This window comes from Suillus fuscotomentosus (genome assembly GCF_016647785.1).
Source record: "Suillus fuscotomentosus strain FC203 chromosome Unknown F5891scaffold_20, whole genome shotgun sequence".
Lineage (NCBI taxonomy): Eukaryota > Fungi > Basidiomycota > Agaricomycetes > Boletales > Suillaceae > Suillus > Suillus fuscotomentosus.
Genome location: NW_024539532.1, coordinates 499,861 through 527,013, shown reverse-complemented (window position 1 = coordinate 527,013; position 27,153 = coordinate 499,861). Strand labels below are relative to the sequence as shown.

General features: G+C 47.7%; 9 protein-coding genes across 9 annotated transcripts; 6 read left to right on the top strand and 3 right to left on the bottom strand.

The window, feature by feature from the left end:
- Nucleotides 1–180: 180 nt before the first annotated feature.
- Nucleotides 181–845, bottom strand: F5891DRAFT_1028030 (uncharacterized protein). Its single transcript, XM_041361460.1, has 2 exons — nucleotides 466–845; nucleotides 181–411 (listed from the first exon to the last, which is right to left on the bottom strand). The coding sequence occupies exons 1-2, from the start codon at nucleotides 539–541 to the stop codon at nucleotides 236–238; spliced, it is 252 nt and encodes an 83-aa protein (XP_041227362.1). The 5' UTR covers nucleotides 542–845; the 3' UTR covers nucleotides 181–235.
- Nucleotides 846–2,473: 1,628 nt separating this feature from the next.
- On the top strand, nucleotides 2,474–4,729 carry F5891DRAFT_1028015 (uncharacterized protein; the record flags this gene model as incomplete). Its single annotated transcript, XM_041361459.1, has 6 exons — nucleotides 2,474–2,785; nucleotides 2,844–3,065; nucleotides 3,116–3,633; nucleotides 3,686–3,856; nucleotides 3,909–4,550; nucleotides 4,604–4,729. Coding segments are annotated over exons 1-6 (1,828 nt in total), but the record flags the coding sequence as incomplete, so codon positions are not given.
- Nucleotides 4,730–12,672: 7,943 nt separating this feature from the next.
- On the bottom strand, nucleotides 12,673–13,763 carry F5891DRAFT_231029 (uncharacterized protein). The gene is made up of 4 exons (XM_041371019.1): nucleotides 13,675–13,763; nucleotides 13,530–13,612; nucleotides 13,396–13,473; nucleotides 12,673–13,329 (listed from the first exon to the last, which is right to left on the bottom strand). Exons 1-4 carry the CDS (start codon nucleotides 13,681–13,683, stop codon nucleotides 12,840–12,842), a joined length of 660 nt encoding a protein of 219 aa, XP_041227360.1. The 5' UTR covers nucleotides 13,684–13,763; the 3' UTR covers nucleotides 12,673–12,839.
- Nucleotides 13,530–14,235, top strand: F5891DRAFT_1027988 (uncharacterized protein). Its single transcript, XM_041361458.1, is given in 5 exon segments — nucleotides 13,530–13,612; nucleotides 13,675–13,810; nucleotides 13,841–13,910; nucleotides 13,947–14,157; nucleotides 14,168–14,235. 3 exon segments carry the CDS (start codon nucleotides 13,752–13,754, stop codon nucleotides 14,037–14,039), a joined length of 222 nt encoding a protein of 73 aa, XP_041227359.1. The 5' UTR covers nucleotides 13,530–13,612; nucleotides 13,675–13,751; the 3' UTR covers nucleotides 14,040–14,157; nucleotides 14,168–14,235.
- A 410-nt stretch (nucleotides 14,236–14,645) lies between these two features.
- Nucleotides 14,646–16,543, top strand: F5891DRAFT_1172497 (uncharacterized protein; the record flags this gene model as incomplete). The annotated part of the gene is made up of 8 exons (XM_041365593.1): nucleotides 14,646–15,051; nucleotides 15,110–15,187; nucleotides 15,252–15,265; nucleotides 15,505–15,592; nucleotides 15,775–15,847; nucleotides 15,941–16,017; nucleotides 16,074–16,082; nucleotides 16,506–16,543. Exons 1-8 carry the CDS (start codon nucleotides 14,808–14,810, stop codon nucleotides 16,541–16,543), a joined length of 621 nt encoding a protein of 206 aa, XP_041227358.1. The 5' UTR covers nucleotides 14,646–14,807.
- A 3,199-nt stretch (nucleotides 16,544–19,742) lies between these two features.
- F5891DRAFT_1163733 (uncharacterized protein) lies at nucleotides 19,743–21,605 on the top strand. The gene is made up of 9 exons (XM_041365334.1): nucleotides 19,743–20,050; nucleotides 20,106–20,184; nucleotides 20,249–20,262; nucleotides 20,315–20,445; nucleotides 20,503–20,590; nucleotides 20,775–20,847; nucleotides 20,907–21,083; nucleotides 21,146–21,280; nucleotides 21,385–21,605. Exons 1-9 carry the CDS (start codon nucleotides 19,759–19,761, stop codon nucleotides 21,473–21,475), a joined length of 1,080 nt encoding a protein of 359 aa, XP_041227357.1. The 5' UTR covers nucleotides 19,743–19,758; the 3' UTR covers nucleotides 21,476–21,605.
- A 200-nt stretch (nucleotides 21,606–21,805) lies between these two features.
- Nucleotides 21,806–23,674, top strand: F5891DRAFT_1027953 (flavonol synthase/flavanone 3-hydroxylase). Its single transcript, XM_041361457.1, has 8 exons — nucleotides 21,806–21,932; nucleotides 22,000–22,110; nucleotides 22,168–22,254; nucleotides 22,307–22,333; nucleotides 22,380–22,727; nucleotides 22,776–22,926; nucleotides 22,986–23,074; nucleotides 23,126–23,674. The coding sequence occupies exons 1-8, from the start codon at nucleotides 21,855–21,857 to the stop codon at nucleotides 23,252–23,254; spliced, it is 1,020 nt and encodes a 339-aa protein (XP_041227356.1). The 5' UTR covers nucleotides 21,806–21,854; the 3' UTR covers nucleotides 23,255–23,674.
- Nucleotides 23,675–24,522: 848 nt separating this feature from the next.
- On the top strand, nucleotides 24,523–26,053 carry F5891DRAFT_230795 (uncharacterized protein). The gene is made up of 5 exons (XM_041371017.1): nucleotides 24,523–25,004; nucleotides 25,077–25,164; nucleotides 25,220–25,593; nucleotides 25,645–25,780; nucleotides 25,830–26,053. Exons 1-4 carry the CDS (start codon nucleotides 24,636–24,638, stop codon nucleotides 25,777–25,779), a joined length of 966 nt encoding a protein of 321 aa, XP_041227355.1. The 5' UTR covers nucleotides 24,523–24,635; the 3' UTR covers nucleotide 25,780; nucleotides 25,830–26,053.
- Nucleotides 25,916–26,975, bottom strand: F5891DRAFT_1187251 (uncharacterized protein; the record flags this gene model as incomplete). Its single annotated transcript, XM_041366807.1, has 5 exons — nucleotides 25,916–26,033; nucleotides 26,084–26,360; nucleotides 26,409–26,610; nucleotides 26,666–26,827; nucleotides 26,892–26,975. The coding sequence occupies 5 exons, from the start codon at nucleotides 26,973–26,975 to the stop codon at nucleotides 25,916–25,918; spliced, it is 843 nt and encodes a 280-aa protein (XP_041227354.1).
- Nucleotides 26,976–27,153: the final 178 nt, after the last annotated feature.

Genomic DNA, 27,153 nt, shown 5'->3' with positions numbered 1-27,153 from the left:
ACAATCATGGAGGCTAAGCGTGAACATTCGAGAACACGTGGTTCCGCTTTCCAGCATCTTTTGTCCAACCAATTAAGTGTTTACAGTATCAAGTCAGTATTGACAACATGACACAGGGTTTCAGTTGCCTAATTCCGACTGTAATTTTGCAATGGCGTGTATCTCCATTCTGAGTGGATTGCCCAATCTTACCGCGAAGAAATGGAAGAAGAGTACTACATGTCGAACGAAAGGATTACAATATGGCATAAATGCAATTCATAGTAGGTGGTATGTAGGAGGAAGGTAAAACGACGATAAGGTCGTAGTCATTGAGAACGCCTATGAATTGACCATGTGAGTGGTATCCCATGATATTGCTGAGACTGACGTTGCAGTGATGTACACCCCTTTCCCAGAGGGCGCGACGGCCTGTCAGAATGTTGGATGCATGTACAAAGAGCACGAGGATGAAAGAATACATACACTTTACCATTTGCCACCACGCGGCGAGGAACTCCCTCTCGGTGAGCATCATCACAGGGAGATACTTTTTGAACATCGTGATGCACAGGGCGCGGCTGCTCCGTTCAGCGTCCTTGAGTCCTAGTGTGCGCCTGATTTTTGCCGGTCGAACCAGATCATCTCCGGATCAGCATGCCAGTGACCCAGCACCTCTAATTGACCTTTTTTTCTGCAATCTTGTAGACTTCATCGAGGATCTGAGGCTCTCTCTAGTGTCTCTTCTGGCCAATAGAGAGACTTTTTATGTGTATTTCCGTGCTGAGCGACCGCCGACAGTGTGCTTATTCGCATGACGGGAGGGAGGGTTTGGGAGGTTTGCGCTTCGATTGGAGAACTGCAAGGAAAATGAACTGCGTAAGGAGATGGTGTCGTGGATGCCTACGGAGATCAATCAGAAGATGGAGTTGTGTTAGATTAGATTGATTTGTATAAGGCCGGAACCATACTCAGGAATCGCACTCCCCTATATCTCACTATCATGATGTATGAAACCGAAAAAAATGCGATACCGCGAAGCTGAAGCAGCGTACATTGTAGATGTGTTCAGATATTTGCGAGAGACTGAAAGTCGTGCGATGAGCAGAGCGAGGGGTTAAAGAAGAAGCTTGATCATAATGCGAAGAATGATCCAACGACGGGGGACGAAGCACACCAAACAATTTTCAACCGACACGTTATGCAATGTCGGGAGCGAGATATGCGAACATGTATGAATATGGAGCATGATGGTGGCGAATAGCAAAATGGTGGGGCAATTATGAAGGCACCCGGAAACACGGAGAGTACATCACCAACTTATAAAGAGATAAGTATGGGTAGAGATCCGCCTAACAGTTCAGGAGACGTAAGATTTGACCGTTCTCCCGAGCTCTCCTTGGTCGAGGAGACGATGACTCGGATCCTATGGGTGGACAAGCAACAACATCTGTTGAGTGGGCCTTGCCTGGAGAAGTGGATCAGCGCCTCTTGTGCGGTGATCAGCAAGTCGCAAGTCTCAGCGCACTACCATTTGACACGACATTCGTCCCATGAGCTCCGATGTGTAACCTTGAGGACTACAGGAAAGTGATTCTAAGGCTCACTGAGGGAGCAGCTGGGTCCCCTTCTCCCACTTTTACTCCATACCAGATCGCACAGCCCGGCTGTGGAATGCAGACAGTGACTTCTGATAAGACGTCCTGAATCAGATCCCTCGGTTATTCGTGTATTCAAGCTCAAGAATGAACAGAAGTGTTCGACAAAATGGAAGTTTGAAATCTGTAAATCAGAAACGGAGGCAGAGGCTGCCGATCAGTAAAATTCTTCTGCAAAATTTTCCTGTGCGACGCGCGGGACGCACGAACGTCAAGACGGACCAATAAAAATGTTCATCACTCAAGGAAATCGCACCCAATAGATGCCAAATGCAACAACCACAGCATAATTCGAGAATGAGTGATTTCGATGCTCCCTGGGTCCTCGTCTGATACTATGTTATGTAAAAGATTGCGCAGTGACTCCAGTTGTTCGGATGCAGAGAGAGATAGCTGAAAAGAACATGGAGAAAGACCATCAGATTCCTTGATTACTCGGGTGTTCAGGGGGACTACTGAAAGTGACTTGTCGTCCGAAGGTTCGAAATTTGTAAATCAAAACGGAGGTAAAGGGTCACCGTGAAGGTGACAGCTGTACAGCCTATGGTTCTTCAACGCGCCCACAAGCCCTGATGGAGTGCCAGCCCAGTGAGAATGATCGCATGCGCCTCTGTACGCGGTAAAACTTTATACCATAACAAACCTTCTTTATTTGGATTGCAACCGGTACGTGTTGGATACATGCCAAAGAAAACAAGAGAGATCAAGTAGGAATCTAGGGATACATGATGATTTGGATTTGAACTCAACCTGCGGACTCATGTCGAAGGTGATTACATAATTGTCGTTGTCACGAACTCGGTCAATTTATCGTTTACTGAACCGTGAGTCTGGCTCTGCCATCAACTTCGTTCAACTACTTATCGATCATCAATTGTGGACCTTGACTTGAAATATCTAACAATGGTGTTTTGCTAGTTTAAAAGCTAGCTCAGGTTTGCGTATTCTGATTCTCAACCCACTTTCTTTTCTATCTGAGCCTCCTTAGACCTCATCATCATGGCCGACAGTGCTGACGCCACCGTCCGTGACAAGACACCTCCCCGTAACTCTACCCTGTCTGCCGATTTGGAGACTGGGCTCAAGTCCACACCACTCGCAGTCGGTTCCGCTGCTGTCAGCGAACATATCAGTACTGTTGGCGTTGAGTGCGTCAATTTTTCCTTTTGTTCTCGCCACGATCACCCATATCAGTGAATTTCGCAGAGTCAATGATGTCCGCCCATGGATCGCGAGGGACGTCCAAAACTTTGAGAAGTGTAAGGCAGATACGATGCTGCAAGAACTCCTTGCAAGATGCACAGGTCGCTCTCAAAACCTTTCTGTCAACGAGAAATCGAAGCTACTCGAAACTGCTCTCAATGCTGTTCTGCCTATCTGCAATGCGGGGGCTGTAGCGCAGGAGATAAAGGGACACCTGACTAATTTGTAAGTCAGTATCTCGAGCAGTGCGAAAGAAAACTGACGCCATTGTCAAGTTGTGATACCAACCTCGAACCATTGACATATGCTCCTTTCGTCAAAGCCGCCAACTGTGCGCTCCGTGAACTAAGCAAGGTGAATGTAGATGGGATACCTGCGTTCAAGGTCGACGACAAGACCAACATTCTACTTCATGTCAATGATCCAATGCCCATATACCAGGACCACCAGGACAAACAGTCCGAACGCAAGCCTGACGTTGTCGTGGTCTCTCATCAAACTGCCCTGGGTACGAAGGCACACGAAACACAAGAATCCCAGGTTCTTACCGAGACGGCGTGCAAATCGCCCAAAGACAACTTTCAATGGACCGATGTTCGATCGACATTGGAGTTCAAACGCACCCGGAAGTCTCTGACCCATCCGCCGTCCGTTTATAAGACAGATTATGTCGTTCCTTCTCCTTCTGCGCAGTACATGGAATATAGGAAGGACGCGAACGGCCCTGCTAAGCCAACAGGTTCAACGCCTGCTACTGGGTCTGCTCAGACCCCCCACGAAGCATCGAATGAGTGTAAGCTGTAGTTTGTCTGTTTTGTGCTTCCTTACTGACATGTGCGAGGTAGTAAGACCCTCGTCGCAATTGAGCAGAGGAGTCAAGCGCAAGCGAGATGAAGATCGGACTAAAGAGAAGGAGCCGAGAAAACCCCATCCTGTCGTCCAGAACGGCCTCTACGTTGCAGAGATGTTCGCGGCTCACATCGCGCGGCAACACGTCATCTCCTTTATAGTGAACAGTAAGTTGATGGGATGCTGTTAACCTGGCGCCAAACTGACAACTCCTTCCAGACGATTATATTTACATCTGGTTCTGTGATCGCGAAACCACGATTCAAGGCGCTGCCATCAACTTCGTTCAGGACCTTCCACGCTGGTTGGTCTTGCTTCTGATCATGCAGCGGATGGGATACGAGCAGTGGGGCCTCAACCGCGTGTTTGAGCCTGAGCCCGGATTTTCGGGCAAGGTGATGATTGAGGATGCCCAAATCGACCTAGAGTTGGATGTAAAGTCTAAGGAGCGCGTCACTCATTTTGGTATACGCGGACGTGCAACTACTGTGTTTCCAGTAAAGAGCGAGGCACTTTCAGGTCGGCAGCGGGACCCCTGTTTTCTGAACGAATCCCATGAACTGGTGGCCAAGCTCTATTGGCCAGAAGAGACGCGTCAGAGCGAGCCAGACATCCTCAAGGAGGTCTACAAGATTGCACAGACAGATCCGGATGTGCGAGGCCACGTCCCAGAGCTGGTCTGGTTCCACAAGTTTGAAGAAACATCCACGTCCAAAATCAGAGTCGCACTAGGACTGAAGGACGCTGAACGGGCCGAACAGGGCAGCCGCGTCCTGTACGTAATCGTATTCAGAAAGCTTATCCCAATTACGACGCTTTCTGGCGAGGAGTTCATTGCCGCATGGTGGCAAGTTGTGAATTGTAAGTTTTTTTTCCGTTCTCCTACTCTTCATCATTCATCCACTACTCGACAGGCCATCGCGCCCTCTGGAAGGGAGGCGTGCTTCATCGGGATGTCAGCCCTAGCAATCTTATGGTGTACCGCTTACGCGGTCAATTCATAGGCGTTCTCAACGACTACGACTTATCGTCGTTTAAATGTGATGGTCCCAGGGGCCTCGAGCGCACAGGAACAGTACCATTCATGGCGGTAAACCTTCTCTCGCCAGCAGCCATAGCAGGCAAAGTTGAGCATGTGTATGCGCATGATGCTGAATCGCTGATCTGGGTCCTCACTTGGGTCTGTCTTCGGTATGAAAAGGGCATACTCAGCACAAACAGACCACTAGAAGAATGGCTGAAAGCGGATGCTTATCAATGCAGCAGGGACAAGGCGCACTTTTGGTCAGCGAAGATGGGAGATATGTGTCCATCTGCATCGCACAAAACGTCCTGGAAGCTTGTAGAGAAGTGCTTTGATGGGATCCACTCGATTTACCTTCCATCAGGGTACCAAAAACTCACCGATGAATTGGCTTTTCAGTTGTTACTTGAGGGGCCTATGCTAGAGCATGAGAGTCGTAGGCGTACTTATAGTTGAGGTAGTGTGCCTCTCTTACAAATCGCTTTGTAGAATCAACAGTCGTAGGCGAGAAGCGGTCTTGGGTACTACTTATGATTTTGTAATGAATAGAATGGTGCAATACGACGATCATGGAGGCTAAGCATGCACATTCAAGAACACGTAGTTCCTCGTATGTACCCACTATCACTTACGCAAGGACAGGCTTTCGGACATCTTTTGTCCAATCAATTGTGTTTACAGTAGCAAGTCAGTATTGACAACATGACACAGGGTTTCAGTTGCTCAATTCCGACTGTAATTTTGCAATGGCGTTTATCTCCATTCCGAGTGGATTGCCCAATCATACCGCGAAGGAATGGAAGAGTACTACGTGTCGAACGAAAGGATTATCATATGGCATAAATGCAATTCATAGTAGGTGGTAGGTGGTAGGAGGGAAGGACTAGAGGCGTGTGAGTGTTGTACATAGAACATTTAGTCTGATTTCAAGCCATGGCCTGTCATACGATAAATGTAATGTCGAGTAACCGTACAAGACATCTTTGCATTTCAAAACGCAAGAGTGACTGCTCGCGGAGAGGGCTGTATCTCCACGGGCAAGACGTAGTACGCTTCAGTCTTTCTAGAAAGCTGAGAAAAAAGTAGTTAAGGATCGCAGCATGTAACACTACCGACGACTTACCGGCGAACCACGCACGTAAGCTGGGTCTTATAGCTTCATCACATGCGTCCATCATGGATTCGAACGCCGTGTATGCTTCTCCGAATCTACTCACCCGAATTAGTGCGTAGCATAGTTGCTTGCGGGCGGTGAGCCACAATGACTCAAGGTCCCACCCGAAGAGCTGCCAAAATCCCAGAAAAAAATGCAATTGAGCACGAAAAAACATTGATGGCTGTATGACACCGACGTACCACGGTAAAATCGCCATACATACGATGAATTGACGATTTAGAAAAGAGGGCGCTAGCACTGACAGCGGAAGTGAAATGGTTGACAGCTTGGCCCTTGTGACACCAGCTACTCAAAGCAATGGTGCCTAGTTGGACGTGTAAATACGTCTAGGACGCGTGGAACCATCAGTGTCAGCACGCAAAATTGTACTTCATACTCACTTCAACGACACGGCAAGCAAGAAGATCGGTATCGGGAAAATCAGTGACTAGTTCTTGGACGCGCAGCATTGCCTCATCATGTTTATTTGCATTAAACAGTGCGATAGCCTGTGACTCATAATGAAGCGCGGAGTGTGCAATGAAAGAGAAACATGCCTTGATCAAGAAAAGTAAATGTGTTGTCCTTGCAACACCATCAGCCGATCTGAACGCAAGGTCAAAAACTTTCGTGGCGTCCCGGAACTGCCTTTTCCCACAGAGGGCAATGCCCTTCGCAACATAGCCTGTTAAGGATGGATTTATCCGTAGTGACTATGCCAGGATCGATGTTAGTCCACGTGAAGTGCATGCCGTATGACTTACTTTATTTGCATCTTGAAGTGCATCGTCCCAGTTGAGTTTGCGTGCCATAACGATTGAGCGAGTAGCATAAGAAGTGTAGTCTCTAGGGTTGTCCGTGATCTCTCGCGTGACTATCTCTTCAGCCGTAGACAATCCCCCCATAAGAAGGGCATCGCAGGCGCTCGTGGTGATGGTGAGAATCTAAGATACGCTCGAATTTAATTATCAGAATTAATGGTGGAAACATGCCTTTAAATCGACGCTTTGAGCCTTGAAATAAAAAGAAGGCAAGACGAGATGATAAACCAGGACGGCCCGGGCGGGATAACAATGGGAAAATACCTTTGACTTGGGAGCATCCTCGGACAAAGCGTCCTTGGGTACTGCCCACTCTGATATCTTCTCATCGTCACCTCCGCTGAGTATATGTTCGCCGTCCACGGAGAAAGTAACACAACACACCCGGTCAGAGTGCTGGAATATGGAGATAGTGTGTCCATCTGAAAGGCGCCAGAGACGGACTTGCTTGTCATCAGATGCAGAAGCGACCAGCGTTCCAGCAGGATGAATCGCAATTACATTAACATCATTAGTGTGTCCCACCCAGGCATCACCGACCTGCTCCCAGGTGGATGCATCCCACTCTCGTATGGTAGGATCCTCATAATTGCCTGATGAAAGAAGACCTGTGCCATCGGGTGTCCAGGTGAGCGAACAGTTGTATGAGCCGTGACTGTTAAACTTTGCGACACGGTGCCTGGTCCCCGGATGATAAATTTCTATGATGCTGGCTGTCGCAATAGCAAGACGTTCGCCAGAAGGCGAGTAGCGAACGCAGAAGACACGATCGTAACACGTGATCGGTCTTCCTTGTAACTGCCAGGTTTTCGTATCCCACAACTTTGCTTTTTGGTCCATTGAAACGGTGGCTAGCACTGCACCACAGGGAGAAAAGTCCATGGATATCATCCCGAACTGGCTTTTGATAGCTTTGATGAGAAATTCTCCAGTTGCTCCGTGCCAGGCGATGACTTCTCCCTTCTCATCACCACTTGCTATCAATTGCCCGTCTCGCGACACCGCTAATGCCCACACCTCATTCCTATGCCCTGCCATCATCTTCAGCAATGTGCCTGACCTCAAGTCCCACATACGAAGCCAGGAGTCGGACGAGGCAGTGACCATACGCTGTCTATCAGGGAGCACTGCGACTGCGAGCACCGCTTGATAGTGATCTTCAAATGCCCGAATGGGTGTGGTGCTGGGATTGAACCAATGCATTTTGGTGAAGGATTATGGTAGAGTACGGTCAAGATTGACTTGGTAGAGAGATTGTAGCAGTCTCGATCTAAGTCCTGGAGGTGCGTCCACCGAGCGTCTTTATACTGCTTCACAGCATCAGCCCCATCAGAATTCTCAATACATATAAAGCTGTGATGATAAGCGCCTTCGTGTTGCCGCTGATGAATCGACGGACTCTCCTGAATACCATGTATCAACAACAAAGCTATTGAACAGACTCAGTCCTTAGCTTCAACCGTCGAGATACTGGATCAGTACGAACGTTCAAGCCCCTGCCAGCTCAAATGCACAATAGCAGTCTTTCAATCTCCACTAGTGGCACGTCCCGAGGCAGGACGCTTCCTTCCCACATGTTATAGTCATATTTATATCTTGAACAACAAGTAAGCCAATTGAAGTTATCTTGTCCTATACTAAAGTGATTTGACTGAACATCTCCACCTAAGGTTCTTCACTCTTACGACTTCTATCGCCATTCAGACGTGATTCTCACTATATATGGCTAGCGGTTGCGTCCACCACTTAAGCCACTTTAATAAGCGTCTGATAGGTGAGTCAGGTGAGTGTGGGTCCACGGGCACTACCGCAGACATGAGTCACTATCTTGTTGGCATCTTCGAACTTATCTGCTGATGTGCGCCCGTGGGTGTTCCTTCCAGTTTGTCGAACCAGAACATCTCTTGATCAACGTGCCAGCGGCCCAGCGCCTTTTGATCTTTTTTTGCAAGTTTGTAGATTTCATCGAGGATCTGAGGCTCTCTCTGGCGTCTCTCTTCCGACCAATAGAGATACTTTGCAACCACGGCTAGTTCACCGGGTTCAGGGTTCATCAGAGATTCCCATCGCAAAACCGGTAGCGCCTTGCTTTCCACTGGAAACACATTGGTCGCACATTCGGGTGCAAATGCAATTCATTCCGTGGTGGTGACTTGGATCTGAATGTGTAGCCATTGTCGAATCCGTGGTCTGCTTTTGTGTTACAGATGAGCTACCGCGATACGAGTACAAAGGAGATACTTAGATGTGCAAAGGCAATGCCGCGGTACATGACAAATAGACCTCCAGTTGCAATATGCATCATAATGCCTAAGAGTGGTAGCGTCATATCTGTCGACAGCGGGTGCGCTTCATTCAAATTCATCAACAGTTGATGAAATATTTACGAGTGAACATCATGGGCACGGGCGACATTATGAATCACTATACAAGTCGGGGTAATCGACGCACAAGCTACAGCGTGTCTGCACGTTATCTCGATTGCTGATGAACAAAGAGGTGGAGTCACGTATGCCATGCACGAGCATGAAAGCCGCTCGGTAGCGCGAGAAGGAAAATTTTGTTCTGTAAGCCAACAGACTATACGAGCACAAAGGGCAAATTGTGTATACAAGCAGGTGACGTCAAGGCATGAATGAAAACTGCTCAAAGTACAAATTGCTAGGCGGCATAGAGCGCGCTTCGCCTCCCATTGAGAGCTGAAGGAATTTCGGGTGAGCACCGTAGCACAGGTAGCGTTTCTGACGACTTGCCAGGGATCCAATGAAGGAAGATGGCCTTCGTGGGTTCATCACTCATCTCCATCGCGTATCGGTACGCTTCGAAAGCGGCTCCAGCTTGATCGTCCAGGAGAAGTGCATGGCAGCGTTGCTGGTTTACGGTCTGCCACAAGGACTTGAGGTCCCAGCCAAAAAGTTTCACAAACATACAGTTGAGCATGAAAAAGATTGTTGGTCGCGTCATATCAACGCACCACGACAAAGTCCTCGTATATAGAGTGAATGTCTAACTTGGCAAGGGAAACGCTAGCATTAACAGCAGCAGTGAAATGGCGAGCGGCTTCCCCGTAAAGGGCGCTCTCCATGGCAATTTTTCCTAGTTGGCCTCGCAAATATGCCTGATGTGCGAAGCGCAGAAATGTAGTGAGCATACAAACCCAAGCTTGATTGAACGTATAATACTCACTTCTACAACATGACAAGCGAGAGGGTCAACATTAGGACGGGAAGCTAGCTTTTGGACAGGAAGCACCGCCTGCTCATCTTTATTTGCATTGAACAACGCAATGATCTGGAAAAAACGTAATGAAGCATAGTGTCAGAATAAATAAAAACACATGCCTTGATCAAGAAGAGGAAATGATTCGCCTTTAAATCGGTGTTGGTGAATGTGAACGCGAGGTCAAATGCTTTCGTGGCGTCCCAGACCTGCTGTTTCCCGCAGAGGGCAAGGCCCTCGGAGACATGGCCTATGAAGGAGGGCTCAATACTGACGGACTATGATACGATCCAAATTAGCCTGCATTAAGAGGCATGATGGGCCAGCGTATCTTACCTTGATTGCATCATTGAGTGCACGATCCCAATTTAGTTGTCGCGCCATGATGATTGAGCGATGGGCATAGTAGTTGTAGTTGTCGGCATCAGCATCAATCTCTTTGGTCAGTAGCTCTTCTGCAGTACGCAGGTCTCCGGCTATGCATGCATCATGGACTTCTGCATTTATATCGAGGATCTGCGTAAAGTATGTTTGCATTAACTGTAAGAGAGCCAAAGGTGGATACATGCCTTGAAATCAAACGGAGGTGAAATTAGATGATGAAGAGACGTCGAGATGAAAAAGGACGTACCTGATGTATCACTTCTTTGTTGGGGCCATTCTGCAGCAAAGCATCCTCTGGTACCTGCCACCTCAATATCTTGTTGTCCGCACCTCCACTGAGAATGTGCCTGCCATCTGTGGAGAAGGTGAGGCAGTGCACCTCATTGGAGTGCTTGAATACGGCGATTTTTTGTCGATCAGAGAGCCGCCAGAGGCGGACATGATTATCCTCAGATGCAAAGGCAATGAGTGTGCCATTAGAGTTCAAGGCAATGGCCCTGATACCGCGGGAATGGTCCTCCCAGGGATCACCGACCTGCTGCCAGGTTAATGAATCCCACTCCCATATGGTACAATCCCACCCAGTTTGGCTCAATGAGAGAATACGTGTACCATCAGGTATCCATGCGAATGACAAGTTCTCGAATATTCCGTTTGTCTCCATCTCCAAGGTCGTGACCCATGCGCTCGTGTTTTGGTTCCATATGTGGATATAACTTTTTGTCGCGATGCCAATATGTTCACCAGACGGCGAATATCGAACGCAGCGGACAGAATCATCGCATTCTATCAAATCTTCTTGCTGCCACGTTTTTGTATTCCACAGCCTCACTGTCTCGTCGTGTGAACCGCTGGCCAGCATCTTGTCATCTGGGGAAAAGTCCAGCGATGGGATCCAATCGGTGTGGCCTTTGATGACTCCAGTCAGAGGTTCGCCAGTATCTCCATCCCAGGCGATGAGCTCTCCGTTCTTACCGCCACTTGCTATCAACTTTCCATCTCGTGATATCACCAATACCAAGACAACGACGCTATGCCGTTCCATTTTCTTCAATGTAACACCTCTTTTTATGTCCCACAGGCGAAGAATCTTATCTTCCGAGCCCGTCACCATCCTTCGTTGATCAGGAAGAACTCCAACACTGGATACAGATCCATGGTGACCTTCAAATTCTTGAACGGGTATAGTACTTAGAATGAAATATGGCATTTTACTGAATGTTGAACGTTGACGGTGTAGGTTTGCTAGAAGGCTCTGGAGAGATCGTGGGTGTCTAACACTAGGCAGTAGTTGCGGTCATTGAGGGTTTTTCCCGATCTGGATTTCATTGTTCTTCGGATACCATGGTCGACTGTCATTGCAGCTGATGCAAGTGCGTTTTGTTGCCCTCGATCACCCACGAAAAGGAAGCTCATACATACAGTTGTCGTTGTTCGATAGCGTTTTCGCTCTGGCATCACAATTTAGTGATAAAGTTCAAAGCCCGCGATTGTTAGTACCCATGTAGTCACTGCTTCGCGTACGTCCGATCGAAATCTAGACGTCAAGCTCGTCTGCACTCCGTGGCTGTTGCTCGTATCTACTTCCTCACTGCTCCTCAGCTGCAGCACAAAAGATCTTCTGCATAAAACGAGACGCAATTTCATATAGTACGCCGTCACATTCATTCAGAACACGCAAACCTTCCTCGTTACTCAAGAGAATCGTGACAAGTATGCACTCCAGCGCCTGCATCGCAATTTATCGAATGATTCTTTGATGGTCTGGCGAAGCTCGCTGAGTTGGAACGATTCGTTTCATCGTACACGCATGCGACTCTTTACAGACTTTGTGGGAAGAATGGTGCCAGTACTATGGTATGGTGTTCAGGCCGAATCAGCGGCAAAGCAGCGATAAAGAGCTGCGGTTGCGGCTATGAATGAAATATTAATGACCCACAAGCCGAATCAGACTCTACTGAACTGTTTCAACACAAAACTAAACTGTTCTCTGAGGCAGCTGTGAGCGCCCTCGCTTCCCTTTGTGTAAGCAACGCACTTTATGCACATGTGTGGATCGTGACAGTATTCGTTGGTTATGTAGAGCCAAAGGCTCCTAATTTTACGCGACACCATACTCCCGATCAGTCCATTTTTCTGTAGAGGTCACCGTCCTCGCACCAGTGCTTACATCACGATCTAATGATAATGTCACATGCATGCGTAAAACATCTATTGGGACTTTGGAACTGCTGACTCTGTCAAAGCACCTACTGATTGATCACTTTTCTGCCTCGACTACACGGGGAATGAGCGGTGATCACGCTGGAATCAAACTTGAGGAAGACGAACATTCACAACTCAGAACAAATTACATATAAAAGAATGTATTATCCTCCAGGGAAAACATCGCAAAGTGATATATGGAATATATAAACGAGTGGAAGGGTGCCCAGAGTTCCTCATGGTGCACAAATAAACGAAAAATCAAAGAACGACTATCACAAAGAAAGCAAGAAAGAAAAAAGTAACATAAAGTGACGTTCGATTCTTGAGATGATGCAAAACTAATAACGCCTATACTCATACCCTGGCATCTCCGAAGGGCGTCTCTGCATCAACTCAGGACACATGCATCCCTCAGTCCACCCATTGGGGGCCCTCGCGGGTCCGGTATGCATGGTGTAGTCGTCCGCGGTATCCGCTGGGCCGTACAAGACTTTCAACGACTGGTTGTGGATAGGTGGGGGAGGCTGGTATTGAGTGGATTGGGGTTGATATTGGGTGGGATAGGATTGCATGGGTTGCGGTTGCATGGGTTGGAGTTGGTATTGGTATTGGTATTGGTGGAATGTACCAAGGGGAAGGGGCTCTGCTGGCGGCGGAGGCTGGGACGGCGACTGGGCCCCGGATGAATTTGTTGCAGAGGGACCACGACGATTGCACGACCGAGGAACATACCCATGTTCTTTCTTGCGATGCTGTGTGATGTTGGAAGAGGTGTGAGTTCTGTAGTCACAGCCATCGTGAGGACAGACGAAGCGTTGCTCGCCCGTACTAAAATGAAATCAAATAGAATTGTTGATCAGGTGGAATCGGTGATGGTGATGAATGACCACGTACTGCACATCAGTATGATAATGGAAGCTTGCTTTGTGCAATGTCACAAAGTTACACCCGTCCCAGGTGCAGAAGTACGCTCTGTGTGAGTGAATATAAGTTAGGTGAGCCACATACCACAGGGTAAAAACACGTACTTTTCTGGTGAATGCATGGCCTCGTGTGCCTTGCAGTCGGCGAACTTTGGAAAAGCTTGGTTGCAGATAGAGCAAGCGTAGGTCTAAATATTACAAGAGTTAGTCTTCAAATTAATGCACGAAGTATGCGCCTGATTGGGCTTACCTTTGGCATGATTGGTTATATAAGAATATGAGTGAGGATACCACTTGTGAGGTGAATGTACGATCGAACTTGAGCGGATGATGGTGCTGGGTAAGTATTGGGGTAGGTATATATACCATTCCCTGCTGTGGTCGTGGTATTGTGTTTTGCGATGGACAAACCCAAGTTTTCAGTGGACAGGCGTTTGTGGACCCCACTGTGGTCGTAGTATTGTGCTTTGCGATTGGCAAACACATGTAGATTTGTGGTTTTCAGTGGGCAGACGCTTGTAGAATTCGTACAAGGATACTTTGTGGAGGTTACTAGTGGATGTGGGCCATGTGACGCGTGAACGCATTGTTGTTGAAGCAACCACATCCATTTGAATGCTTCGTCACCTGTTACAGCATCGAGCAAACGCCAGGATATAGTTATTTGCCAGAGACATGCAGGTCGATCGAAATTTAACGTGGAGAATCGAGTAAAGACCGGCATGGATGTCGAATTCCATGATACCAAGGTCCGACAAATTTTTAGAGGTCTCTGTCGTCGTGACCGGCCTGGGCCATGCAACAGGCACTCCTCGACCAACCCATTAAGCCACTAGGTGCTTTGCATGTCCAAGCGTAGTGCTTTGAGACTTTCATCCTTGTAGGCAGGACCGGGTGAGAGTTGTCAATTTTAGCAGTAAGATGGTAAAAGGGATGGGGTCAAACGCGCAATTGATCATAGAGTCTGTGCAAGTCCGACAGTGCATTTTGTTTATTGCTAATAATGTTAGGCAGTACGTCGATGGAGTAAAAAAAGGGACTTGTTGAGTCTGCGGTTGACATGCTTGCATGAATATAAGCAGCATCGAATATCAGGAACATGACGTACCAGCAAGTTTTGACGTCCAAGTATGCCCGACTTGTGCCATTTACAATTACTTAGCGATAGTAGAACTTCACGGGGGCGGCAGTGGCTGTGCACTACTGCATCTTTTCATTGAAGGCGATCACACGTGACGGTGCCTTCGTCAACAGATACCAGACAGTCACTCAACCAATTCAAAATCGTTTATCGTTTCAGTCTTTGCAATTGCACTGGATTCTAGCAAACCACGATGCCAGCTACACGCAAAGTTGTGCCTCGCAAGCCCGCTCAGTTATCGAATGAAAGATTCAGAGGCCGAATCTCTTCACAGCGACGCGCTCGACGACCTGCCGCCCAAGAAACGCACGCGTTCTTCCAATTCCAAGCCCAGTTCGCCTTCGAAACCCAAAGCCAAGCGTAACAAACGCAAAGCCAAGGGAGATGATGTGAAAGATGAAGAAGATGTCGATGGTAGCGATGTAGACCTGAAGGAGGGGCAGCAAGTCGTAGGTCGCGTCGTGCAAGCTCCAAAGACAGGCTGGGGTAAGTCGGTCTTTTTCTGCCTCAGGCCTCAGGAATGATCAACTTACCAGTTTTAAAGTACCTCCTGGTCAGGTTTCACAGAACACGCTTGATTTTCTAGCGAAACTCAAAGCCCTGCGTGTAATGACCGTGAATGGTTTGCACTTCTATCACGGCCTTCGTTCATCCATTGTTGACTGAAAATCATCCTGCGCTTCTAGGTTTAAGCTACACGGTATGCAGGGTTTATGCATTAGGCTGAAGCTCTGAGCTGATTTGTCAAACAGAACCAGTTTACCGTCGCGTAGAAAAGGAGTTCAAGGCGTTCATCGAGGCGTTCACCGACATGCTCACAGACGTTGACTCTGAGATTCCTCCGTTACCCCTAAAGACGTCACCCACCGCATATATAGAGATGTTTGTCCCTTACATGTTTCCTTCCGTGGATCTGCGGACCTGATGTCGTGTGGGTAGGTCCGCTTCAGCAACGATAAAACACCATACAAGAAGGGACTGTCTGCAAGTTTTTCGAGGAGTGGCAGGAAGGGGATTTTTGCGTTTTGTGAGCCTCGCAGCATTTTGCTTTCGCTGCAGATATCTAACTGTTCGTAGATCACGTGTACGCACTTCTTAGCATGAGAGTCGGACAAGCTGACTGGATATATGCACGTTGTTTGCTCACAGAATGAGTCAGTCGCAGTTGGAAATACTGGATCGGTATATGCTGACATGAATGACAATTAGTCAAGCCGGGTGACGAGAGCGTCATCGCTGCAGGTGCATGGTGTCCTGCGAAGAACGAACTCTTGACTCTCAGGTACGTCTCGTCTCCGCTTTTTTTGCGTGGTTCTTTTCATACTTTCCATTACCTAACATAAATCACCTACTTCGTTCCACACCCGCCGCCAAGACTCTGCACACAATCCTGGCTTCTAAAGCATTTACTACCCATTTCGGCCCTCCCCGCCCACACCCGCATGGAGATTGGTATATGGCTAGCGGTTGCGTCCACCACTTGAGCCACTTTAATAAGCATCTGATAGGTGAGCCAGGTGAGTGTGGGGCCACGGGCACTACCACAGACATGAGTCACCATCTTTTTGGCGTCTTCAAACTTATCTGCTGATGTGCGCCCGTGGGTGTTCCTTCAAGTTTGTCGAACCAGATCCTCTCTTGATCAACGTGCCAGTGGCCCAGTGCCTTTTGATTTTTTTTTTGCAAGCTTGTAGACTTCATCGAGGATCCGGGGCTCTCTCTGGCGTGTCTCTTCTGGCCAATAGAGACACTTTGCAACAACGGCCAGTTCACCGGGTTCAGGGTTCATCAGAGATTCCCATAGCAGAACCGATAGCGCCTTGCTCTCCACTGGAAACACACTGGTCGCACATTCGGGTGCAAATGCAATTCATTCTGGTGGGGACTCGGATCTGAATGTGTAGCTATCATCGAATCTGTGGACTGCTTTTGTGTTATAGATGAGCTACCGCGATACGAGTACAAAGGGGATACTTAGATGTACAAAGGCAATGCCGTGGTACAGATCAGAGATGACAAATAAACCTCCATGTTGCAATATGCATCATAAGCCTAAGAGCGGTAGCGTCATATCTGTCGACAGCGGGTGCACTTCATTCAAATTCATCAACAGTTGATGAAATATTTACGAGTGAACATAGTGGGCACGGGTGACATTTATGAATCACTATATTGGGGTAATTAACGCACAAACTAAAGCGGGCCTGCACGTTATCTCGACTGCTGATGAACAAAGAGGTGAGGTCACGTATGCCATACACGAGCATGAAAGCTGCTCGGTAGCGCGAAAAGGAAAATTTGGGATCTGTAAGCCAACAGACTATACGAGTACAAAGGGCAAATTGTGTATACAAGCAGGTGACGTCAAGGTATGAATGAAAGCTGCTGAAAGTAAAAATTCCTAGGCGACATGAAGCTCGCTTCGCCTCCCATTGAAAGCTGAAAGAATTTCAGGTGAGCATCTTACGCCAGCAGAGGTAGTGTTTCTGACGACTTGCCAGGGATCCAATGAAGGAAGATGGCCTTCGTAGGTTCATCACTCATCTCCATCGCGTATCGGTACGCTTCGAAAGCGGCTCCAGTTTGATCGTCCAGGATAAGTGCATGGCAGCGTTGCTGGTTTACGGTCTGCCACAAGGACTTGAGGTCCCAGCCAAAAAGCTTCACAAACATACAGTTGAGCATGAAAAAGATTGTCGGTCGCGTCATATCAACGCACCGCGACAAAGTCCTCGTACATGGAGTGAATGTCTAACTTGGCAAAGGAAACACTAGCATTAACAGCGGCAGTGAAATGGCGAGCGGCTTCCCCGTAAAGGGCGCTCTCCATGGCAATTTTTCCTAGTTGGCCTCGCAAATATGCCTGGTGTACGAAGCGCAAAAAATGTAGTGAGCATACAAATCCGAGTTTGATTGAATGTATGATACTCACTTCTACAACATGACAAGCGATAGGGTCAACATTAGGACGGGCAGCTAGCTCTTGAACAAGAACCACCGCCTCCTCATCTTTATTTGCATTGAACAATGCAATGACCTGAAACACCCGTAATGATGCATAGTGTCAGAATACAAAAATTACATGCCTTGATCAAGAAAAGGAAATGAATCGCCTTTAAATCAGCGTTGGTGAACGTGAACGCGAGGTCGAGTGATTTCGTGGCGTCCCAGACCTGCTGTTTCCCGCAAAGGGCAAGGCCCTTGGAAACATGGCCCATAAAGGAGGGCTCAATACTAACGGACTATGATACGATCCAAATTAGCCTGCATTAAGAGGCATGATGGGCCATCATATCTTACCTTGATTGCGTCATTGAGTGCATGATCCCAATCTTGTTGTCGCGCCATGATGATTGAGCGATGGGCATAGGAGTTGTAGTTGTCGGCATCAGCATCAATCTCTTTGGTTAGCAGCTCTTCTGCAGTACGCAGATCTCCAGTTATGCACGCATCGCGGACTTCTGGATTTATATCGAGGTTCTGCATAAAGTATGTTTGCATTGACTGTAAGAGAGCCAAGGTGGATACATGCCTTGAAATCAAACGGACGGGAAATTAGATGATGAAGAGACGTCGAGATGAAAAAGGACATACCTGATGTGTCACTTCTTTGTTGGGACCATTCTGCGGCAAAGCATCCTCTGGTACCTGCCACTTCAATATTTTGTTGTCCGCACCTCCACTGAGAATGTGCCTGCCATCTGTGGAGAAGGTGACGCAGTGCACCTCATTGGAGTGCTTGAATACGGCGGTGTTTTGTCGGTCAGAGAGCTGCCAGAGGCGGACATAATTATCCTCAGATGCAGAGGCAATCAAGGTGCCATTAGAGTTCAAGGCAATGTCCCTGATATCGCGGGAATGGTCCTCCCAGGGCTCACCGACCTGTTGCCAGGTTGATGAATCCCATTCCCATATGATACAATCCTCTTCAATTTGGCTCAATGAGAGAATACGTGTACCATCAGGTATCCATGCGAGCCACAAGTTGTCGATCACTTCGTCTATCTCCAAGTTCGCGACGCGTTCGCTCGTGTCTGGTTTCCATATTTGGATATTACTTGCTGTCGCGATGCCAATATGTTCACCAGATGGCGAATACCGAACGCAGCGAACCCGGTCCTCACATTCGATCAAATCTTCTTGCTGCCACGTTTTTGTATTCCACAGCCTCACTGTCTCGTCGTCTGAGCCGCTGGCCAGGATCGTGTTATCTGGGGAAAAGTCCAGCGATAGGATCCAATCGGTGTGGCCTTTGATGACTTCAGTCAGAAGTTCGCCAGTGTCTCCATCCCAGGCGATGAGCTCTCCGTTCTTGCCGCCACTTGCTATCAATTTCCCATCTCGTGATATCACCAATACCAAGACAACGACGCTATGCCGTTCCATTTTCTTCAATATAGCACCTCTTTCTATGTCCCACAGGCGAAGAATCTTATCTTCCGAGCCCGTCACCATCCTTTGTCTATCGGGAAGAACTCCAACACTGGATACAGATCCAAGGTGACCTTCAAATCCTTGAACGGGTATAGTACTTGGAATGAGATATGACATTTTACTGATGGTTGAAACGTTGACGGTGTAGGTTTGCTAGAAGGCTCTGGAGAGATCGTGGGTGTCTTAACACTAGGCAGCAGTTGCGGTCATTGAGGGTTTTTCCTGATCTGGATTTCATTGTCATCATAGGCGCCTTGGCATGTTCTTCGGATACCGTGGTCGACTGTCATTGCAGCTGATGCAAGTGCATTTTGTTTTCAAATCAAGCCTTGCCCCCGGTCGGTGTATCACGAAACGCGTGGTCCCAACTCGTGTTTCTGTGTCATAACAATTTCAAATGAACGGCGCCAATTAGCCTTTCAAATTTCAGCCGTAGGTGAACGTTAAAGCGAACGTTTGAACCCTTTGTGATGCGGTATCGTGGGTACGTGACGCTATATAGAAGTGCTCGATGGTTGGCCAAAAAGGAATATCGTGGCTGCTACCAAACAGATGCAGTACCACAACCAAACAGATATCTAGTACAAGCTTCACAGTAAGTTCATATATCGTACAGTTGTCGTCGGTCGATAGCGTTTCGCTCTGGTTCTTTTAGTAACATACAGTTCAAATTTAAAGCCCGCGATTGTTAGTACCTCAGTACTGAGCGTAGTCAGCTATTCAAAATCGTTTATCTGCACTGGATTTCAGCAAACCACCATGCCAGCTACACGCAAAGTTGTGCCTCGCAAGCCCGCTCAGTTATCCAATGAAGATTCAGAGCCAGAATCTCTTCACAGCGACGCGCTCGACGACCTGCCGCCCAAGAAACGCGCGCGTTCTTCCAATTCCAAGTCCAGCTCACCTTCGAAACCCAAGCCCAAGCGTCAGAAACGCAAAGCCAAGGAAGATGATATCAAAGATGAAGAGGATGTAGATGATAGCGATGTAGACCTGAAGGAGGGGCAGCAAGTCGTAGGTCGCGTTGTGCAAGCTCCAAAGACAGGCTGGGGTAAGTCGGTCTTTTCCTGCCTCAGGGATGAGTTATTAACTTACCAGTTTTAAAGTACCTCCCGGTCAGGTTTCACAGAACACGCTTGATTTTCTAGCGAAACTCAAAGACCCTGCGTGTAATGACCGTGAATGGTTTGCACTTCTATCACGGCTCTCGTTCGTCCATTGTTGACCGAAAATAATTACGCGCTCCTAGGTTTAAGCTACACGGTATGCAGGATTTATGCATTAGGCTGAAGCTCTGAGCTGATTTGTCAAACAGAACCAGTTTACCGTCGCGTAGAAAAGGAGTTCAAGGCGTTTATCGAGGCGTTCACCGACATGCTCACAGACGTTGACTCTGAGATCCCTCCGTTACCCCCTAAAGACGTCACCCATCGCATATATAGAGATGTTTGTCCCTTACATGTTTCCTTCCGTGGATCTGCGGATCTGATGTCGTGTGGGTAGGTCCGCTTCAGCAACGATAAAACACCATACAAGATGGGACTATCTGCGAGTTTTTCGAGGAGTGGCAGGAAGGGGATTTTTGCGTTTTGTGAGTTTCGCAGTATTTTGCTTTCGCTGTAGATATCTAACTGTTCGTAGATCACGTGTACGCACTTCTTAGCATGAGAGTCGGACAAGCTGACTGGATATATGCGCGTTGTTTGCTCACACAGAATGAGTCAGTCGTAGCTGGAAATATTGAATCGGTATACGCTAACATGAATGACAATTAGTCAAGCCGGGTGACGAGAGCGTCATCGCTGCAGGTGCATGGTGCCCTGGGAAGAACGAACTCTCGACTCTCAGGTATGTCTCGTCTCCACTTTTTTTCCATGCTTCTTTTCATACTTTCCGTTACCTAACAGAAATCACCTACTTCGTTCCACACCCGCCGCTAAGACTCTGCACACAATCCTAGCTTCTGAAGCATTTACTACCCATTTCGGCGCTCCCTCTCCACACCCGAATGGAGATCGTCGGAGTGTATTTGGGCGTGAAGATGAATTGAAGGTGGCACCGAAGGGCGTGGATAAGAATCACAAGTGCGTGGATTATCATTCGAGTCATAAAAGCTAATTGGTATACTATGCTACGCATTTTCTAGAGATATAGCCCTCCTCAAATGTCGCTCTCTCGCTGTTTCCTATCGGTTCACAGATGCACAAGTCGTTGCACCTGGATCCGAGTTTATAGATGCGCTACGTGGGGTTGCGGATGTGATGACGCCATTTGTCCATTGGTGAGTGCTGTTACTTACCCTTTCTGAATCAGAGGCGCTATTCGCACCGAGTGCTCCATTCTGAGTATTACTTTCGGAGTACATGGACTGATCATTTGCTGTAGTTTGAATGATTTGATGACGCTTCCTGTGGACGACAGTTCTGATGAAGAGAACGAGGAAGATGATACTGGGGATCCGGAGGAAGATGAGTGAGGACGGAGATGTATAACGAACGGGAAGCTTGGATTCATTTACTACAGCTGTTCAAATATTATCGGTGTTAATTTTCTCAGGTATCTTACTGTCATTTAGTATACACGATGTAATCTATTTGGTTTGGCATATACACGATGGTGATTGTGTCTACCCCATCACTCACCAATCTGGGGGTAAATAGTTCACTCCCGTATGGGTCCGGGCCATGAGAGTTGAACGGACTACTCGCCGGACTTTCTGTTTCTTGCACCCCGCCGAGCGGACTGTCAAATCAGCCAATGTGACCATTCTGTGACGAGATGTATGAACTGGTGATGGAACCAATAGTAACTTATAAGTAGCTGGTTCACTTATTCAGGTGCTATGTCATCACGCCATGCCAGGTACCGTCTCACTCCAACCCACTGCAATCCCAATTATCGACTTTGCATGCTTCGGGGATGGCACTTCCCCAGTACGTACAGTGTCCACAATGCACATGCGATGATAATAATAACTGACACTCCTTTTGTGACGTGCAGGAAGCGACAGAGATAGGAAAGCAACTAGTGAAAGCGTGTCGAGAAGTCGGATTTGCATACTTTCGCAACACTGGTATCCCTCAGGCGGAGGTGGATTGCATGTTTGAATGGGTGTGTACATATCACCACATGTGCGAGATTCACCCCAATGAATGAGTGGGCATTAAGAGCAGGAGGTTATTCTCGCTTCCCATCGAAACAAAGCTATTGGCTCCGCATCCTAAAGAGGGATGGAAACACCGGGGATATAGCGGGGTATGTTGTTCTGCGTTACATGGCAACATGTCCTAACAAATGTCTCATTCAGGTTGGTAGGGAGCAAATTTCACAAATGGTACATCACAGCGTCATCCAAACTACCAATATCCTGACTCGCGTAGGTGTTCGACCCAACGCAGCTCGCCGAGATACGGAAACAAACTCCTGATCACAAAGAATCATTTGATATTGGACGCAATGATTGCCCACACATGTCCAATGTGTGGCTCCCGGAGGAAGTCCTTCCGGGCTTCAAAGACGCAGCATCTGCTTTCTTTGATACATGCCGTCGCTTTGAGTTCGAGAAGTTGTTACCTGCATTATCACTAGGACTCGAGCTCCCTGGCGGAGGCAAATTCCTGGAAAAATACCACCAACAAGCAGAGAATCAACTGCGATTATTGCATTATCCAGCTGTGCCTGCAGAGGTATTCGCGCGTGGTGAGAAAGGGAGAATCGGTGCACACACGGTATGCGATTATTTGACCGGCATTGATTTCACCTATAATGAATGATAGGACTATGCAATGGGCACGATTTTGTTTCAAGATGATGTTGGGGGACTTGAAGTTGAGAGCCCTCATGGTTCAGGAAACTTCGTTGCTGTGTCACCCATTCCGGGCACTGTTGTTTTCAATATAGGAGACTTTTTGATGCGGTGGTCAAACGGTACGATTCTCTTGAGCGGCTACTCTTCACCACAAGGCTATATAATCTGTTTGAATCAGATACTCTTAAATCAACATTGCACCGCGTGCGTGCGCCCCCGAATGATGGAAAGTTGGAAATGATCAAGGAGCGCTTCTCGATCCCATATGTGAGCTTCCTGCAGACATATGATGTGTGTTTGATATTGATATTGGATTAGTTTATGTCTTCTGACAGAGATATTTTGATTGACTGCCTCCCTGGCTGTTGGGACGAAGACAGGCCGAAGAAGTACGAGCCTGTGACAGCAGGAGCGTATATTGACATGCGGCTTGATGCTACGTATTAATGATTTACGAACATGGAATGATTCTGTCTGAATGTTGAATGGATGGTGAAGGTCTTTCCTGGACCTTTTACTTCTTGTTCCGATTTCGCCATAACGTCTGTACCTTCTGATGATGCCATTCGTTGGTCATCTCGGTTATGATTTCAAAATGCTGGTGCGCTGCAACAAACCAATTTGCTCTGCCACGTTAATATCGTCGAAATCATTTAGATATTCATATCACCGACCGATACATGGGCGCACTACTCCCCAGACCCCAATTTAATTGGCTACACTACTGCGCATTGCATATAGCGGGAGCCTTATCAGTTTGTGAAATAGGTGGGCTTTACAAGATGAAACATTTATATTGAGATAGTACTACCTTGTACTCGAAAATACCAAAGCCACCGTCGCAAATGTAGCAGTGGTATTTCCAACCAAATCGCGCACCAGTGGCATATCGCGAGCATCCGATCGGCTGCCGGCAGCTCAAATCTGGGGTTTTCATTTGTTTCGCGAACAAGCAGGGGAATCGTATCACGCACATTTCTATGACACCCGAGGAACAGATGTGAAGAATTTTCAAGCACTTGACCCAAAAACGGAACACGGAGGCATCTCAAATGAGTTACAAAGAGAGGAACGCCGGGGTACTACTACTTATCGCCTTGAAGCTTGAAGGCCGGATCGCGACGAGAGTAAGTGAATTATAAGCATACATCTACGAGCTTTTCCTGGAGGGGAACACGACTCGGAAGTATGATTTTGAAGTAAAAAAAAATAGCGGCAGGGCCAGGAGAGAATGATAAAACGAATGTGACCAACCATAAGTTGATAGCTATAAAACTAATTACGTATGCTTCCCCGTAAAGGACCATGTCATCAGCCCGCAGTACTAGTCTCGGCTGTGCGCACGTAAGTTCGTGTGTAGTATGATAGTACAAATGTAGTATTAATAATTATGTAAGATCGGTCTGTGCGCACTTGTGAGACAACGCACACTGACAAGGCCCAAACGTTTGGTATTCGAATTCATCAGACGCAGTGATGTTCATTGTTGTCTCCTCGACGACGCTAGTCAGACATTGATATGCAGAAGCTTGGAAGGCAGTCACAGTTGTTCCTTCTTTATCGAGGCGGTGATGGGCTGTTCAAATTTCGCAATTGACTGATCGGATCAATGTTCAAGGAATTGCGAGACACTCCTCGAATCGGATCTGTTCACCCGCTCGAGATTCGCCAGCTGCAGCATTCTCAGCTCCGTCCCCTTTCCTTTGTAAAGCTTGGCATTTGATATCGAGTGCTAGTGGCCCCGTTCCACATGCGGTTCCCTGTGGTTGATTGATGACAAGAGTACGTTTAAAAAGCTCAGTTTCTCGATCCTGGTCGAGGGTCGGCAATGTTTACCGAATCATCGTCAGAACGCCAGCTCGATGGCATAACCCTCCTGAGCTTAACACTTTTTACATCCATTTGCTACGGGACTGTACTGACCATCTACATCCAGTGCCTCCTTTCGTTGGTCTACAGTCCGATGCGGCGAGCTCCCGGATCACAACTGTTTTTCCTTGGCTATACATCCGTCATGTTCATTCTTGAAACGTTATATGCTGCTGCAAATTTTCGAAGAGTTTGGATAGCATTCGTTGTAAATTGGGGCTCCCCCATGAATTCAGCGAGTTACGAGATTGGTTTATGGAGTGATTGGGCCAGTACAGCAGCAATGACGTGCTATATCATCTCCAATTGGTTGGCGGATGCGCTTACGGTAAGTCTTGATACTATCAATGTTATTTATGCTCATATAGATCCTTGACTCATACCTCATACCTCTCCTCAGCTTGTGCGCTGTATGATCTTGTTTCGAAACATGAAAAACACAAGATGGCTGATTCCTATCCCATGCAGCGTGTTCCTTGTTGTTATTGGTATCTACTACGATATAATGCGTTGCCTCCAAAGTTACTGACAATACATTGACAGTGACTTCTATCAGTCTGTTTGTGAATACAACAGAAGTGACCAAGTCAATGGAAGCAATGACCAAAGCCTACTGCATCTTTGTTGCAGTCGATCTCTCCTTTAATGTTATCACGACGTCATTGATAACCGCCTGCATCATGACGCACCGCACGAAGCTCAGGAAATCGTCAGGTAAGCAAGCTATCTTGTATCATTATCCTGACGTACGTCCTTTGTCAGGAACTCATGACCATGGGAGGGAGTACATCAATATCATCGCGATGACCATTGAATCTTGTATGATTTCCGCGATTAGCCCGATCGTCTATCTCGTCCTCTACGCGATGAATAACTTTGTGCAGTATCCACTCATGGTCATCCAGAACCAAATGCAGGTGAGAGATAACACTACATTATCCCATCTGGATTTCATTTTCAGCATGCAGGTCATTGCCTTCTTTGTATTGGTCTTGAGAATCATTCAAGGAAAAACGTGGACAAGACGGGCAGATGTTGATATCACTTCTCATTCGCTTCCAAGTGAAGGGCTTTCCTTCCAGCTTCAGCGGGCTTCGTCTTAGTGTTCGTTCTTCTGAGGCATCCGCTCCCGTGTTCGCTGACAGAAATCCAGATTACCACTAAATAGCTCCATCACGAGCCCAACACACTGTTACACCTACATAATGTACAGAACTACCAGAATATTCACATAGCCCTCTAGATTTTCGTCATGGACTGATTTCTGCAAGCGGCGGAGCAGAAGTAATCTGTTCCAGTCTGTGGGTAGCGTTGGCACATGATGCATCCAGGAACCAGTCCGAGGGTCACTGCTTCTCTGAAGAACATTTAGTATCTCGTGGCAATCGATCTCCTGTGACCACTTACTCTCGGTGCCGTGTGGAGCAGTAATCTGCCTTTACCCCACCTCTATCAACGAAAGACGGTTTTCCACAACTGGGGACGAGACAGACACCAGTCACATGACGGGCTGATGCGCTTTGTTTCAGCGGAGCGTGCACAGTCTTGACTGGTCGTGACGGAGGAGCTGGAGTAGGTTCTTCGTCATCATCTGATGGATATGCGTCCAGGTCTGTGCCTGTCCCCGTATCGTCTTCGGCCTCCTCATCAGCGTCAGCGTACTCGTCATCCTCGCTGGACTCATCTGCAAATATAAGTAAGTATCGAAATCAGATGAGCGGTAACGAGTAACCTTGGATCACAGTGACAACTGAGTGGCGCGTTGCCGGTTTAGAAGTTTTGGCAGGCTGAGCAGTGGCAGGAAGGCGAACGCCATGCTTTGGAACCGATCGTCCATGTGCAGCAGGCTGCGCAGAAGGAACGGTAGCGGCTTTCGACGCGCATGATTTACCGCAGTAATCAAAGTTATTGAACTTGGGCTTTTGCCCACAATACTGGAACGAGATGTGGTTCATGATTGAAATTAGATCTTCATGATTCTGCACTCACGTCGCAGAGCCGTCCCGCTTTTTGGGCTGGTGGTGGAACTTTGGCCTTGGGGGTTGGTCCTGATTTCGCGCGATGCGCTGGTTGGTGTGTAGTGGCCGCCTGAGCAGCGCACGTTTTGCCGCAGTACTTATGAGTACCGAATTTCGGCGTCTTGTGACAGTTCTACGCAGGAAAATTCAAAGATGAACTACTAGTACCAGTAGGGACAGGGTAAGCAATCACTGACCTCGCAAAGTCCGGTAGCCATTGAAGTTATCTGAGCTGCTGCCCAGTTCAAAATTGCGTCGTGGTTTATAGAGGTGGTGGCCATTGGCATGAGGCTGCGGGGGCAGCCTGGGCGTTGGGGTGAATGGTATCACACTACAACGTGCTGTCCGCATGTCAGTGCACGAGGCTGTCTGTCATGGAGCGGAGCAGTGCATCTAGCCCAAAGTGAGCAAAAAAGGGCACGCCCTCAGTGATATTAGGCCTTCTGTTTGCCTCCTTTA